This window comes from Nansenia antarctica (assembly GCF_963989245.1).
Source record: "Nansenia antarctica genome assembly, chromosome: 2".
NCBI lineage: Eukaryota > Metazoa > Chordata > Actinopteri > Argentiniformes > Microstomatidae > Nansenia > Nansenia antarctica.
In genome coordinates this window covers 20,676,530-20,693,592 of record NC_137675.1, presented here as the reverse complement: position 1 = coordinate 20,693,592, position 17,063 = coordinate 20,676,530, and the positions used below count along the sequence as shown (strand labels likewise).

Below are 17,063 nucleotides of genomic sequence, written 5' to 3'. Positions count from 1 at the left end.
TGGCTGGGCTGGGGCCGATTAGGGAGGGGGGAGGGGGGGGGGGGGTGGTGCTAGCAGTAGCAAGGCCGGCAGTGTCTATGGGCAGCGCTGAACCTATAGACAGGATATATATAGACAGGATATAGGATATGGACCTACAGTAAATACAAGTATGACATTAAACATTCAAACACGCCCCCGGAATAACAACAATTCTGAAAAAACAACAACAACTTAATAATAAATAATAACTTTTGATCGGGTGGGCAAAACTTATGTTTGGGTGGGCTGGGCCCACCCCTGCCCATAGCTACCGCCGGTCTTGATGGCACCTCCAGCCTTCAGTGGTTCAGACTGGCTGGCTTTTTAACATTCTGCCTTCTAGGCACACTGCAGAAATACCATAGGTGTATGAATGAAATACCATAGGTGTATGTTTTGGATTGGGCATTGGTTCTCACTTGAACCTATCAGTGTGTTGTGTTGCCTATGTATCTATCTTCTATTTCCACTTGGGTAATAATACAAACCAATCAACGCCATATACCATGTAACTACTATGTAATAACATGTTAAGATAATGTTATTACTGCAATAATGACATTATCCCTATTACATAGGCATAGAGGTAACTTGATATAAAGTGTTGATATCAACAGGTCAATATTTGATAATGACTGAATGATTTGGCTTCATACTATAGAATAGCTCCCTATCTTGTCACCTGGTTGAATACATTTGACACACATTCATTGCATGTACTTGATACTTTTAACAATTTCAATGCCAAAAAAGCTGCAGAACCTTCAAACGGATTAAGTTATGTACAGAAATATCATACAAAGCACACAGTGAAAGAAAATCAAGTGAATTCCTTTCTTAAGTCAAACTTCAGTCCATTACTGTAGAGCCTAAAATCTATTAAATAAAATGTCACAAATGTTTTAATTTCCAGTAAATTGTGCTCACCCTTTTGGTGGTGTGGCCCTCCACTCCTCCCAACCACTGCCTGAACAAACCAATCTCGCCGACTACGCCACCCACAATGTTGAAGTATCCCTCTCTTCCTTCCTCCTCCCTCCGTCCTCCGTCCCTTCGTCCCTCTGTCCGTCTATCACTCCATCTGCTCGGGCTCAGCGTCCATGCAGCTCTCCCAGGGGTTGGCTGGCATCCTGGGCATGGAGATGATGAGGAGGCCGATGCCGCTGAGGAAGAGGAGGACGAAGCCCGCGCAGGCACAGGCGAACGACCAGGCGTACGAATACTCGATCCAGATGGTGTCCTCGCTCTCGATCATCCGCTTGACCGACTGACGCATCACTTCCACCGAAATGATGGAGCAGAGGCCTGAGATTGGTCGGAGAGAGAGAGAGAGAGAGAGAGAGAGAGAGAGAGAGAGAGAGAGAGAGAGAGAGAGAGAGAGAGAGGGGGGGGGAGGGAGGGGAGGTGGGTGAGAGGGGGCATCCCCAATCATAGGTTTACAGACAGACACAGCGTCCAATGTGACAGACAGAAGACAGTGAGAGACACAAGTGAGTTTTACTAATAGATCAGATCCTGGCCAATCACCACAGATTCCCCAGCAATAATATAAATACCAAGGGAGGCTGGTGGAGGTAGAAATTTGAATAGTCCCGTCCCTTACACAGGGCTGGTGGAGGTAGAAATCGGAGGACAGGCTCATTGTAATGCATGGAATGGAATCAGAAATAGTACCAAACACATGTTTGATACCATTCCTTATTCTATTCCATACGTTACAATGAGCCTGTCCTCCGATTTCTACCTCCACCGGCCCTCTGTAAGGGACGGGACTATTCAAATAAAGAGATACTTATTATAATAACTCTTAATATTATCCGCTGGCACCGTATACATTTTGTCTCACCTGCGAAAGCAAAGAACATGCCGGCAGGTTTGAGGAGGTAGTCCCGGCCCTTGCTGAGGGAGGCCAGGACACACAGCGACCCCAGGATCATGAAGGCCAGGCTGAAGATGGCAATGGCTGCTGCTGAGATGTTGTACTCTGGAAACAGGAAACAAGGAGAGGTCACTTTAAAGATGACTTTTGACCTTTGACCTATGACTCACAGGTAGGTCCTCCTCACCACAGTAGAAATACAGTAGAGTATACGTATTGTAGTGTATTATTGTTTGTTTAACACCCAACATATCATGTGATTATCTTTCTAGAACATATCTATTGACTCTTATCATTCCAAATGGAATTGATTGGGGTGTACATAAATCAACATTCATTATTGTCAGTGTGTGGTGGAAAAATCATCATTAAATCATCATTAATGATTGTATTATTTATCATAGGTGGAAAATCCCAGTGTGTGATTCAGGACTTGTATGTATTGAGGCCCTTTGTTAATGATGAATGTGTAGCAAAGTTTTGTTGAGTTCTGTTGATCCTACAATGAGGTCCAATAAAGACAGGCAGGCGTGTTACTGTGTTGAAGCTTATTGTTTTCTGTCTGGCAGTAATCAGTAGCAAGCCCAGAGGAAGGCTTGTTATGAAAAGGCAGATTGGGTCATTCCAAACCAACCATTCTCTGTCCCCAGTTCAATTCCATCTCAATTATATTGCATCACATTTCTCCACGGTGCATAATTGGATTAAGTAAAAAAAATGCTGTGTGTTTTTGTTTTATTTGATTTTGATTTCTGCCTAGCGAAAGTAGTTGATTATGGGGCTTAATTCAAACGCAGCGTGTCCAGACAGTATCCTGCGCTATTATTGATTTAGTCGTGCCATGTTTCCATATAAGGTACTATACAGTGACCAGTACCATAGATTACCTTATATGGAAACATGGCACGACTAAATCAATAATAGCGCAGGATACTGTCTGGACACGCTATCGTTTGAATTAAGCCCCATAATCATCTACTTTCACAGACGATTAAAGATATGACAACAATCTGTTCTGGCTGGTCAGCAATGTAAGTGTAAAGAAGGTCTGAATTCATTATTAATAAGGTAGTCGATTCCCCATTTACTTAATCAACTTTCTAAAAGAAACTACTACTGAAACTAGATACCTGGGGAGGCTGGTGGAGGTAGAAATCGGAGGACGGGCTCATTGTAATGCATGGCATGGAACAAGGAATGGTGTTTGATACCATTCCTGATTCCGTTCCATGCATTACAATATGCCGTTCTTACGATTTCTCCCACCACCAGCCTCCCCTAGTAAGCACATTTAGAGAGCTGTGAACTGCTGCAATATTTGGTTTAACAGTCCTCTTGAAGTGAATAAAAATCTATCTCTTACTTACAAATATACTACTAATAATTACATATTAATCTCTGCATTATTTCTTTTACTGATACATGGCTATATGGGGAGGCTGGTGTCTAAGGACAGGCTCATTGTAATGCATGGAATGGAATGAGGAATGGTACTGTCATGGCAAATAGAGTCCGGCTGCCAAATAGTATCCGGGTCATGTAATCACCACACCATTCCTCATTCCATTCCATGCGTTAGAACATCCTCAGATGTCTGCCTCCACCGGCCTCCAGCTGAGAAGGGATCTACAGTACAGTATGTTAGAAAAGATGTGACTTGTTATTCAAAGCTGTTTATCTAGCCATCCCAGCTACAGTATATAGTCAGAGTGTTGTGATGGGGATGTTGAGCTAGGCCTTTGATCTGCCTCCTGCTCGCCTAGAAACAGTGCCCAGGGGAAAGCCTCTCGTCAGGGGAGAGCCTTCATCTCCTGCTGGGGAGGCTGGGCCTGTGCTGGATCCCAACCCCCCCCCTCCCTTAGAGCCAACACTGGGATGTGGGTTTCTCTTGTCTAGTCAAGTATACAAAGTTTCCCAGACATAAATTAAGCCTAATCCTAGGCTAAAAACTGGGGTGGGAGACAGGTTAGCAGTTTCTGTGTGGAATATCAATGGAGAGTGGTGCGTGTTTGTGCGTGTGTGTCTCTGTGCGCATAGAGCTTTGCTTGTTATAAGCCGGGGAAGCAACATAAATCTTTGTTTTGAATGTGGTTTGCATGGTGAAGCATAAGAGCCGACGGATTTGTCTGTTGAATTACCTGACATGTTTTCGTGAAGGCGCATTTAGCCACTGAAAGAAGAAGCGATTTTGTGTCCACTTTTACTTTAACTTCAGCAAATGACTGGTGTATAGACCTGTTAGGATGACAACTTCTTCCTAGGGCATCAATTTAATAATCATGTTTATCTTAAGTGACTTGGTTCCCAAGGACGGTGATAAGGATTCTAGACTTCCTGGTGCCAGGCCAAGACCCTTGTGTAGTACCAGGTGTTTTATGGCCAACTTGTTGACCACCATCTATAAGATACCATAAGATACCATTCATTCCTTTGGTCCTTTTTCATTGCTGGCTGACCACAGATGTGTGAACAGCCAGTTGTGTGAGCCCTGATCCATATGAATAAATTGTCTTAAATCCATCTTTCCTCTGAGCAATAACTTTATTCCAAACCCACTTGGATTTTATACTTCAATATCAGAAATCATCATTACAAGACCTTATTGCATATTGTCCTGTCCCTTCCCCAATAGGCTAGGTGCACGATCTCCACTACTTCCTGAAAGGCACCTTGCATGAACATATCCTGTCTCACTCTATTGGTTTAATTGATTAATCAGCTGTGCAGTAAACTGTTGGAACACACAGTGCACAGCTGATTAATCAATTAAACCAATAGAATGAGACAGGATATGTTCATGCCAGGTGCCTTTCAGGAAGTAGTGGAGATCGTGCACCTAGCCTATTGGCTCTGTTGAGGAGGTGTGCCTGAGGAGGCGGGGCCATGGGTGTGCTGCTCCTGCTGATTCTGCTGATGGGACGCACCTGTGGCTGATGTACTCCAAAGCCCTTCAAAAGACTGCAGCCTGTGGAACTATTTGGTTGCCCTCACCACAATTGCTACCTTTTTTTGTTTTGGTGTTTGATTTGTTTGGACTTCTTCTGACTGTGTTGGTGGTGGGTTCTGGTTTGTTGGTTTACTGTCTGAGAGGTGTGATTGTCTTTTAGTTTTTTGCTTGGCGGGGCTGGTGAGTATTTATTTTCATTTTTTATTTTTACTTTTTTATTTTTTGATCTGCCCTGCCACAGACTATTAAGGTAGTGGGAGATGCCTGTTTTGTTTATCCTAGTGGATGTTTTGTTTCATGTCATGTGTAGGTATGAGCTGATTATTAAAGCATTACCCTTATTAACACCATTTCAGTGACTGACCATTTTCTTATGTTGTGGCTGGCTTTGTGTACAGCTTTTGGTTTAGTCCCTTTTGTTTCCTTGGGACACTTTCAGCCAAGTCACCAGGTTTGTTTGTTTTACCTTTATCAAGCATTAAGATAACATGGTTAATATAGCTAGCTACCTAGCATCGACTATGCACATTGCAGTTAAACAAATGTAATAAATTAATGATGCACTGATTTTGGTCACAATAATCCAGCACCTGCAGTAAGGGGTTCTTGGTTCTAGACCAGCCAAGTGTTGGTGCCACTCTGGAACCAGTTTTCCTGGCCGAGAGCCGGCTCATTTGCTGTCGAAACGCAAAGAACTGGTTTGATATTAGGCACCGGCTCCGAACCGGAACTCATTGCCTTGGTGGAAAAGTGCTGTGTGTTTTGTTTACTTGTGTAAGAGTGCAGAGTGTGTAAGTTTGTCTGAGTCTGTATCTGACACATATTTGATACAATTCCTTATTCCATTTCATGCATCCTGTGATGTCTACCTATATCAGCCTCCACTGCTCTGTGTCTTATTAACATGTTCCATAATGGTTGACAGTGTGGTTGATGGAGAGGGTGGACAATACCGAGGGGTGCTTGGAATGGGTCAGTGCTTAATTTGGCGGATGGGCTGTGTGATTGCCTCTGGGCCTAGCCTTTAGCATCGGAAAGCTGTGTGTGTGTATGTATGTGCATGCATGCGTAGAGAGTTGTGTGTGTAAGTGCATGCAAGTGCATGCATGAGTTGTGTGTATGTATAAAGTGGGGTATGTGGGTGTGTACATGTATGATTGTATGATTTATTTTATGTGTGGTTGTTGATTATGCAGTACGAAGTAGGCCTATGTGCATACAAGTACTGTATAGTGCCTGTGTGCAAATTGAATGCACTCAGGTGTGACGAGGCTTCGCAAGGCCCTTATGCGCATGATATGTTAAGTCTGTCATATCTGTGAGGAAACAAGTGTTTACATGGGCTTAACATGTGCATGTAGCACGGTCACTGAGTCACTGAGGGAGGTATTGGGGTGTGTCATATAGAATTAATTTAAAGCTGGTATGTCAGAGCATGCATAAAGCTAGAAATGCAGAAGATGTTCGGTCTTTACCCTTAGATCTGTTCATACTACTGTAAAGTAATTTTTTCTGAGTGGGGGCAGTCCCACTCATATTTTTCATTTTATTGGACAGATATAGTGAAGACAGACAGGAAAGTAAGGAGAAGGGAGAGAGGGCATGTCAGCAGGGCATGGGCCGGATTCGAACCCATGCCGACATGGGCATATGTGTGCACTGTAGACCATGGTGCTAGACCACTGGACCACCCCAGGCCATGTGTTCATACTACTGTAACATTGTACATGGGAGTCAAGAATGGAAATCAGCTCCTAATCAGCAGGTCATGACTGCATGACGTGTGTAGATGGGACACAAGGGAGCGATGCAATACCTCTCTGGGTTTTCACTTCAAAAATCTCTTCCTCTCCCCCTGGTGTGAAATGTTTGAAGTAGGTGCAGTTCTCCACTGAGAGCGAGAGAGAGAGTAAAGAGAGAGAGATGAGATAAAAGTACACATTAGTTGATGGTTCAGATCAGAGGTTATACAGAAGTTACGACATTTATCAAATAAAAATCAATGCTCGTCACAACATAATATAAAAGCACAGTTGAGTATCGGGTTGCCTAACTGGTTATCGATTACCAGCCATGTCATGTAAAATGAATGGCGAGTTACAGTCTTGAAACAGTTGGCCAAAAGCTTTGAACTTTTGGCAAGTTACAGCCTTGAAACAGTTGGCCAAAAGCTTTGAACTTTTCTAAAAACCTTTGTACTACCTATAACTTATTCAATTGGACATTCTGCACCTTTGAAGTTGCTCATAGAAATTCAAACGGATCAACTGCTATACGTGCCACTCATCAAAAGGCTCCGGTTTGATTGACAGCATGTCTGTGGTTCTTTTCCGTGATATGGCGTGCAGCCCAGTCACTTTGTATGGGCCAGACGAGGTGTTAAACTTTTGACAGGATTACCTGAGTCTTTTCTCTAGTCTATCATATCTCTAGTTTGATTGACAGCAGGTCTGGTGTTATGGTAGTGTAGGTAATGTCTTGGGCATCCCATAATATCACAGGCATCCCATTCACTTTGTATCGGGCCAGAGGACGAGGTGCTAACTCTCTGGGATCAGTGCTAAGCACAAGCCAAAGCCGACCCACTGAATATGATCACAGCGAATGCATGGGACGGACAGGGGAATATCGTACTACACTTTGAAGCCGAGCCAGATGTCAAAATAACGCTTTTGAGGGGATATGCTCTAGTAGACCTGTCAGACCTGAGGTGAAATGGCAGTTGTTTGCCTTTCATGTACTTTAGGGGTGCGTTTGATTTACACTACCATGTGTTTACTGTGTGTTTAGCGTGCCGTGTGGGGGCGGAGTTTGATTCCATTACACATACATACATGCTTCTAATCCTCAATGTCAACCACAGGCAGCTCACTAGGGGAAGGAAGAGACACACTGTCATGTCGAATGATGTGAGCTAAGCATGTTATCCCATCAGTCCCATCATCTCTTGGCCTGTGCTGTTAGTCTGGCAAGAGACAAGCTGAGCTAGGAGATTATTCCCCTATCTCCTAGGAAACCCACGTGGCTAGGTTTTGGGATGCCAGGTTTAAGACGCTGTCCCTCCCAGAATGAGAGGGACATGCACACAGTACACAGAGGTTCAACAAGCTGGATTGGGCAGACACACATTTGTTCAGTGTTCTTTTTGATGTCTCTCTGAGGTCTTAAATCATATAAAAGAGCATTAAAGTGTCTTTGTTCCAAAATGGTGGCGTGTCACTGTGAAAGAGATGTCTACGCTCGTACAAGTACTACTCAATAAAGAATGACTGTTCCCCACAAAAGGATGGAACCTGTTAAAATGTTAAAAAGGACTTAAAATGGTGAATGTTGAAAGTGGGGACCTACATACAGAGAGGTTGTTTTTGTGAATGAGGACAGAGACTGGTCATCCCAGGGAAACACAGCGGTGGTTACTAAGCAACAGGCTGGTCCGCTTATTATGGTTGAACGCAGGCAGTCAGAGCATACAGGGAGGCCAGCCAGGCTTCAGACTCAAACACAGAATTCTATGTTTGGTTTAGGGAGCGATGGCGGGGGGGAGAGAGAGAGGGGAACAGAAGGGGAGAGGGGGAGAGAGTGAAAGGGAGGGGAGAGGAGAGAGTGAAAGGGAGAGAAGGGGGGAGAGGGAGAGATGGAGAGAGAGAAAAAATGAAAGGAGAGAAGGAGAGAGATGAATAGAAAGATGAAGAGAGAGGGAGAGAGAGAGAGACAGACAGAGACTGTGTCGTAGATTCATCCAGAGGCCATTTTGTTTCGTAGCATGTACGCCAAACCTTAGGTTTATCACCACCAAAGGTAGACAGCAGACAACAGCCGAACTCCACACCGCAGGGCTCGCTTCTACCTTCTACTGCATCTCTCTGTACCATAAACCTACTGTGATAACTGGAATGGCCATGTCCTATCATCATGCACCATCACTCTAGGATGAAATGGCCTGTGTCCCGCGTATCTCAACAGGGCTTCTCGCAGAGCCGCTCTGAGTTAGTTTAATGGACACACTTCAGTCCAGAGATTGTCAATTATGCAGCGCCACTGCTACTTCATTGGGTCTTTATTACCTAATTACATCTTTCCTTTCCTCACCGCGGAAACACACACACACACACACACACACACACACACACACAGACAGGACACTGGAGGGAGCTCTCCACGTATCCCAGCACAGCTATCTAATTCTGTGCTGAGAATCCTATCCCAGGTCCTCATAAGGACATTGGATGGTCTAGAACCATGTGAGGCTGATAACCTGACCAGCTAAAGCTCAGATACTCCATCCAGGCAATACAATCCGTCATCTGTCCTCAGTATCCAGTGTGAACATTTACAATGATCGCAGGGATTTCACTGCCAGTCATATACTGCTAGGCTATTAATGACATACAGTATCATCAGCAGTGGGGGGCTCATGTTAGGCTCGAACACTAAGTCCTTGTTTTCATCTCTGCTTTATTTGGCCACACCTGTTGTTGAGTGAGTGAGTGTGTGTGTGTGTGTGTGTGTGTGTGTGAGTGTGTGTGTGTGTGTGTGTGTGTGTGTGTGTGTGTGTGTGTAGCTTAGCTAGCAGCAGCAGCATCGGTCCGGTTGGAGCTGAATACAACCCACCATGCATATTGTCTGCCTCGACTCCTATAGGCTGACAGTCCTACAGGGTTTGTCAATATAACTGAGAGGGTTCAGAGGCCGAGACCTTAGATTAGCGTAATCTAAGAACAAGACTTAGTGTGGTGACACCAGCATATACAGTATGCGACGTGTAAGATGCGCTGTGTGCAAGTCTAAATAAGGGACATAACTCGACAGTTGTTGTAATCTATTGAAGTCCATTAGGGTCAATGTGTCTACTGTGTATCGAACACTGAGCATGAGTGAACTACAGTATGACACTATGACTCCAGACTTGACAGAGACATCAGACTTGACAGAGACATCATTGGCAGCTCCACAGGCAGCCAGGGCCCGTCCCAGGACCGGTATGTGTTTGATGGACGACGTTCTGGTGGGCACGAGTCCAGAGCTTTGAAATGGTAAATGGACTGACTTATACAGCGCCTTATACAATGGCCTCTCATTCACCCATTCGCACACACATTCACACACCAACGGCGGCAAGCTACCATGCACGGCTCCTTGAGAGCAATTTGGAGTTCAGTGTCTTGCCCAAGGACACCTCGACATGTGGCCAGCCGGGGTTCGAACCGCCGATCTGCCTCTGCCAACCTTACGATCATTAGACCGCGGCTCTACTTCCTGCAACACAGCCGCCCCACAGAGTTTTTACTTGTGAGATACGGGGTCGGTGGGGGGGACATCACCCAGGTCATGGGGAAATGATTAGCAGCAGTGGGGGGGGGGGGGGGAGAGGAGAGGTCTCTCTCTCTGGTCTCTCTCTCTGGTCTCTCTCTCTGGTCTCTCTCTCTGGTCTCTCTCTGGTCTTTCTCTCTGGTCTCTCTCTCTGGTCTCTCTCTCTGGTCTCTCTCTCTGGTCTCTCTCTCTGGTCTCTCTCTGGTCTCTCTCTGGTCTTTCTCTCTGGTCTCTCTCTCTGGTCTCTCTCTCTGATCTCTCTCTCTGGTCTCTCTCTGGTCTTTCTCTCTGGTCTCTCTCTCTGGTCTCTCTCTTTGGTCTCTCTCTTTGGTCTCTCTCTGGTCTCTCTCTGGTCTCTCTCTGGTCTCTCTCTGGTCTGTCTCTGGTTTCTCTCTGGTCTCTCTCTCTGGTCTCTCTGGTCTCTCTCTCTGGTCTCTCTCTCTGGTCTCTCTCTCTGGTTTTTCTCTCTGGTCTCTCTGGTCTCTCTCTCTGGTCTCTCTCTGGTCTCTCTGCTCTCTCTCTCTCTGGTCCCTCTCTCAGGTCTTTCTCTCTGGTCTCTCTCTAGTCTCTCTCTGGTCTCTCTCTCTGGTCTCTCTCTGGTCTTTCTCTCTGGTCTCTCTCTCTGGTCTCTCTCTCTGGTCTCTCTCTCTGGTCTCTCTCTTTGGTCTCTCTCTTTGGTCTCTCACTCTGGTCTCTCTCTGGTCTCTCTCTGGTCTCTCTCTCTGGTCTGTCTCTGGTTTCTCTCTGGTCTCTCTCTCTGGTCTCTCTCTCTGGTCTCTCTCTGGTCTCTCTCTCTGGTCTCTCTCTGGTCTCTCTCTCTGGTCTCTCTCTGGTCTCTCTCTCTCTTTGGTCTCTCTCTCAGGTCTTTCTCTCTGGTCTCTCTCTCTGGTCTCTCTCTGGTCTCTCTCTCTGGTCTCTCTCTGGTCTTTCTCTCTGGTCTCTCTCTCTCTGGTCTCTCTCTCTGGTCTCTCTCTTTGGTCTCTCACTCTGGTCTCTCTCTGGTCTCTCTCTCTGGTCTCTCTCTCTGGTCTCTCTCTTTGGTCTCTCTCTTTGGTCTCTCACTCTGGTCTCTCTCTGGTCTCTCTCTCTGGTCTCTCTCTCTGGTCTCTCTCTTTGGTCTCTCTCTTTGGTCTCTCTCTTTGGTCTCTCACTCTGGTCTCTCTCTGGTCTCTCTCTCTGGTCTCTCTCTTTGGTCTCTCTCTTTGGTCTCTCACTCTGGTCTCTCTCTGGTCTCTCTCTCTGGTCTCTCTCTCTGGTCTCTCTCTCTCTGGTCTCTCTCTTTGGTCTCTCACTCTGGTCTCTCTCTGGTCTCTCTCTGGTCTCTCTCTGGTCTGTCTCTGGTTTCTCTCTGGTCTCTCTCTCTGGTCTCTCTCTCTGGTCTCTCTCTCTGGTCTCTCTCTGGTCTCTCTCTCTGGTCTCTCTCTCTGGTTTTTCTCTCTGGTCTCTCTCTGGTCTCTCTCTCTGGTGTGTTGGGATTAAGGGTTTAATGGTTAGGGGCAAGTCTCTTGTGGCAGGGCTAAGTTAAGGGCTAGTTAGAGGCACTACGGGCTATGAGCATTAGCCTCGTTCGTGGAGAGGTTAAAGGGGTTGGTGCTGACCTGTTGTCAGGACTATGTCAGAAGATTGTATTGAAGGGTGGGGGGGGGTGATGGGATGTCAGGGGTTAGTCCTGTGGGGATGGTTTACTGGAATACTGCTGGGGCGGTGCGAGGGTGCGATGGCTACAGTATGTGTGGCTTCTGACAGGTGTCCCTGTCTGTCAGGGACGGGGAGGGTTGCTAAACTGAACTTGTGCACATAGACACACTTGACTCCCTCACGGTTTCCAAGAACAGCTGGGTATTTACGCAGCCTATATTTATCCTCTATTGGCCGACTGGCTGCAGACTGCTTCTCCGTGCACTGCAGAAAATGTCATAGCTTTGTCTGTTATCAAGAGTGGCGGTCACATGTATTAAAAATGTTGTGACGGGGTCTGGTTAAAAAGTCCTCAAGTAGGGCAATGTAATTGTTCTGTTCCAGATTAGTGATCCCTCCTGTTGTTTGTTATATCGAGTGGGGGTTTTCAACACAAGAAAAACAAGCTTTTCGCGCGAGTTGAGAATTGCTGACATGCGGCCCTTTTTACCAGACTGTGTCACATTTATTCAAAAAACACATTTACACCAAAACATGGGTCTTCTCCCTGTAGGAGAATCCTTTGAAGAACCCTTTTTTGGTGCCAGTGACATTTTGTGGAAACCCCAGCACCGTACAGTTGATGTTCGTGGCGAAACCCTATCACTAAGTCACTCCATTTCTAAAAGGGGTGAGTTACTGTGTTGGAGCCATGTGATGTACTATACTAGTGTTTGGTATTCCTCTCGTTTAGATGTGATGCGGCAATAACATTTAAGGGTTAATTTTTAAACGCAGCTGAGAAGCCAAATTAAACGCTGGCATTAAAGATACTAGAGAAGTTATTTCCAGCCTGGACCATATCCATGCCATAACTTCTCACACACGATGGGCGACACTAGGATACTTATGTGTTGAGTTAGCAGCAAGTGGGCGACTGATCTCATTTTATACATAGTGTGTTAATGTTTAAAGGGATAATTCACCCTAAAATCATATTTTTTGCTGAAAACTGAGATTTTATGGTTGTAAAAAAAAAGGCTATCAAAGTTCCTTTGCAGGACCTTGATAGGAGGCTTTGGAGATTGGCTTGTGAGATGCCGGTGCATTAAAAATGTATCTGAAATTAGTGACAACAACAGATAGGAACATATAACATCTCAGTAGACAATATCAGTATAGGTGATAGACAATGCTGTTGGGGGTAGATTGGAGAATCCATGTAAAACCGCTAGCCGACACTATATGCTAACCCTCTAGTCTTCTGTGGCAAATGGAATGACAGGCGCTTCACCGATGGTGTCACTACTGGTCAACGAACAACCTCTAAGGTACATAACATCCCCTGTCTGACTGTTCTATCAGTAGTCCCCTGCATGTGTGGGTGGGTCAACCCTTTCTTTGTGCATTCGGCACATGCCAGACATAGTAACAAAATGAGCCCCTCAAGCGGAATCTCCATCTGTTGTCGGGAATCCCCGGCAGCCAGGTTCTAAGCGGGTGGCCGTAGGGTGTGGCAACATTTGTTTGAGTGGAAGAGGTCCTGCTTTGACTGACATGAAAGGAAATAACCACTCCTCACTTGTACCACAGTGGATCCATTAAGCCAAGCTTGGGCCAAGGAGGGAGTTTGTGGAGAGAGTGTTGCTGCTTATTGGATCGTTCATATGGTGAAAACTAGCCTTTTCTCAATATTTGTCAATATTTGTCCATTTCTCAATTATTGTGAGGAACACTGAAACTACTGGAAACGCATTGGAGGAGAAGATCTAGGTTCCTCTGCTTATACCTGTATATTTCCCTCCCATGCATTATGAGGGCAAAGCGAGTGGAGGATGGAGGAGAGGACTCGAGGAGTTGTGTTCCTCACTTGAGAAAAGGTTCTTGTGTAGGCTATAGGAAGGACGCTGTAAGCATAATCAACAGATGTCTTTTCAGGGCATCTCCCCCACTTGTCCTTGTCCAAAGTCCCACAAGTCCTTCTGCCTACCATCACATTAGACCATAACTAGAACTAACATTTGTTCTGTCTCGCTCCTAAAGGGATCATTCATCCACAAACAGGAAGGCCTCAAAGATCTCCAGGGACCCGACCCACCCTGGGCACGTACACTTTACCAGGCTGCCCTCGAAAAGGAGGTTCAGGACCCTGGCCGCTAAGACAAACAGACTGAAGAACTGCTTCTACCACAAGGCCCTGAACACAGCAAAGACCTAAGTTCTGGGCCCTGGACAGTCTGGACGGATTGTATGGCAGCTGCTGGACTGAAAAAATCAGGTGTAGTGCTGAGGCACAAACATGTACATTTCAAGCCTGCAAACTGTGACACTTTAAATAACGTGAAAAAATACTATTGTGCAATATGACAACCCTAGTTGACTATCTGTGCAGTATAGTACAGTGGATTGTGTACATAGCCTTTATTTATGTAAACCAGCTCCTTCCCTTCTTGTGATTTTTTCTTTTTCTAAAAGTTTTTTTTTTTCCCTTTCCTAACACCAGGGGAGCCACCCCTCCTAAATGTCATTGTTTGGTACCTGTACTGTAGCAATGACAATAAAGTCCATTCATCCATTCAAAGCTCTATTCAATTTGTCACCTTCCTATAGATTTGTAAGTCTTAGACTCCCTCAAATGTCACATAAATGAGTTAATGGTAATTTTAGTCCTTCACATCACTCAAACATGAGTCATCAGAAATGAGCTTAGCAGAGCACGATCAAGTTTTGCTAATAGTTGCTAATAGCAACTGCAGTCATTACAGGGTTTATTCTAAGAGCAGCTACACAAGTGTATGGCCTTGTTAGAGAACAAAATCACTCTGGGGAAACGATGGATCCTACAGGACTTAGTTGCTAAAGTGTAATTCCCTGTGTAATTCCTGTTGGCCACTTCTGTGTCTTGAAAAGGTCATCGTTAATCTGAAGTAATTGGGGTAAATCTAAAGTATCTAAAGCATCCAAAGTGCTTTGGCGTGCTTTGCTTGTGGATGGTGTGGTGAGACTAGGATTTGATCCCTTACATACATGGGCACATGGTCAAGGTGTCAGCACGCCAGTTGGTATAGTGGCCACATTAACTCTTTTGTAATTTTTTACTGTGTCATTGATTTTTCAGAATAAAAGTCGGAACATTTGGTCGGTGGCTGACTTGTTCCTGCTTTCACCAGATGCTGTCACATCTTGATGGTGTACTGTACACATACTGGGTTGTATTTTCAGTCCAAATACAGGCATATGGCAGTCTGTGTCGGTGGTAACAGGTGAAATTACCAAGAGCGCTGGAGCTTTGTCTCGCCTGTGATCAGACGGAGGGAGTAGCGTTACAAGAGGTGTGTTTACAACAATGTCAAATGCCTTCATTTACCCCCTACTGCCACTGCCAGCCCCCCCCCCACACACACACACACACATACACACGTTTGCACAAAGAGGTTTTTACGACCGTTAAGTTAGAGCCCACTCAGTGTGTTGATATAGACCTCAACTGCTAACTACTACTTTTCACATCATTAGTTACTCCAACATTTGGTTTTTTAGTCAGCTCAATAAACATACGTCTGTCAGGTATTTTTCCACACTGAGCAGAGTGTACACTAGCCAGGCTCATTGCCAGATTGCTGGGGTTGTGTGACATGCTCGCTAAGCCCAAGCATGGGAGGGAGCGCCCATGCCCTAAATAAGAGATTGCTTCCCTCACTGTAAACCTGTTTCAATTATCCAAATACTGTCTCCTACAACATAATTGAAATCCACAACACTGTTGAATCATTTCAGCCTGCATAACTCTCTGTGCACAAGCTGAGAACAGTATAACTATCTAGTTATAATCCTTATGATTACAGTGTAATAACTGGATTAATAACATACACTTCCTACTTATTGGTATTACCAATCTGGAAGTCGATACAATCTTTCATCATATTTAATCCAATATTAACAACCACTGACAAAGATTCAGAGGAGTGGCGTTGTTCCAGTATCCACACCAACTGAAGCAATATATGGTCCATTCATTCCAAATAGTGTTGATACTGGAACAAAGCCCATGATGGAGAAGACATCTAGTCTGGCAACGCCTCTTTCAAAGGAAGCCAGAAAACAATGCTCCCATTGGGTGGCCCCTCTCGGGTTCTGATTTACAATACAGTTTCACTTCTCCTCAAGTCTTTGGTCGGGTCTTACCTCCAGGTAGGCTGATGGGGCCACAGCCTTTCCCCTTGTAGTCTGCCTCGCTGATGTAGATGCTCTTCAGACATAGCCGCCACAGCCCAAAGTGGGCCGCCTCGCAGGTGGTGTTGACCTTGTCCACGCGCGGGCTCAGCACCGCCCAGTGGTCCGTCACCACCGCCGTGAACATAGACACCATGCCCACCACGAGCACGAAGATGGTGATCTTCACCTTGGTGTGCTTGTGCATGGTGCCAGGGGGGGTGGGGTTGCTCGGCCAAGTGTGGAGGTAGTAGATCGGTGTCGTCCCGTCCCCTGGGTGAAGTAGAGGAGGTGGGGTTGCCCACCGAGGTCCTTACTTGACGGGGGGTTTCTGCTTGTAGGTGTGGCAGGGTTGTGGAGATGGTTGGATCTTGATTTTTCTGTTCCTCCTCAACAGCCACAAGCCTCACACAAGTGTCTCTCACACGGTCTACCCCTGTTCCCTCTCTCTCTATCTCTCTCTGTCTTCTGTCTCCCTCTTTCTCTCTCTCTCTCTCTCTCTCTCTTTCACTTTCTCTCTCTCTCCCGCTCTCTCTCCCTCCCTCTTTCTCTCTCTCTCTCTCTCTCTCTCGATCGAATGTGTGTCTCTGGTTTGAGGGAAAGCGGCCAGTGTGTTCGCTCTGTCCTAGTTTAACTCTCTCTCTCTTTCTCTCTCTCTCACTCACTGACTGTGTGTTTGACAGTAAAGGGGGTCCGGTGGCTGTAGGCTTACAGCTGTTGAGGCAGATCAGGAAAGTTGATGACCTGCCCAACTAGTGTGGGGGGTGAGGGGGTTTGGTTTGCCATTGGGTGTGAGGTGTGGGTGTGGGTGGGGCGGGGGGGGGGGGGGGATCTGTTGCTATAAATGTGACCGGTGAGTCAAGACGTCAGGCAGTCGACCTATCCGGTTACAGGCAGAGGCAGAGTGGGTGGGGATGTGTGTGTGTGTGTGTGTGTGTGTGTGTGTGTGTGTGTGTGTGTGTGTGTATAAAGGTCCATGAAAAGGGACCTCACACGTAAACGGTTATCTTCAAATATGTCTGTAGACTAGAGCACACTTTGGCAGCCAAAACGTTTAAATATCTACAGTATGTAGAG

General features: G+C 45.8%; 1 protein-coding gene across 1 annotated transcript; it reads right to left on the bottom strand.

Moving 5' to 3' along the window:
* Nucleotides 1-1,093: 1,093 nt before the first annotated feature.
* LOC308151171 (voltage-dependent calcium channel gamma-1 subunit-like) lies at nucleotides 1,094-16,194 on the bottom strand (the record flags this gene model as incomplete). Its single annotated transcript, XM_080523994.1, has 4 exons — nucleotides 1,094-1,326; nucleotides 1,868-2,005; nucleotides 6,664-6,738; nucleotides 15,960-16,194. The coding sequence occupies 4 exons, from the start codon at nucleotides 16,192-16,194 to the stop codon at nucleotides 1,094-1,096; spliced, it is 681 nt and encodes a 226-aa protein (XP_080380120.1).
* Between the last annotated feature and the right edge of the window lie 869 nt (nucleotides 16,195-17,063).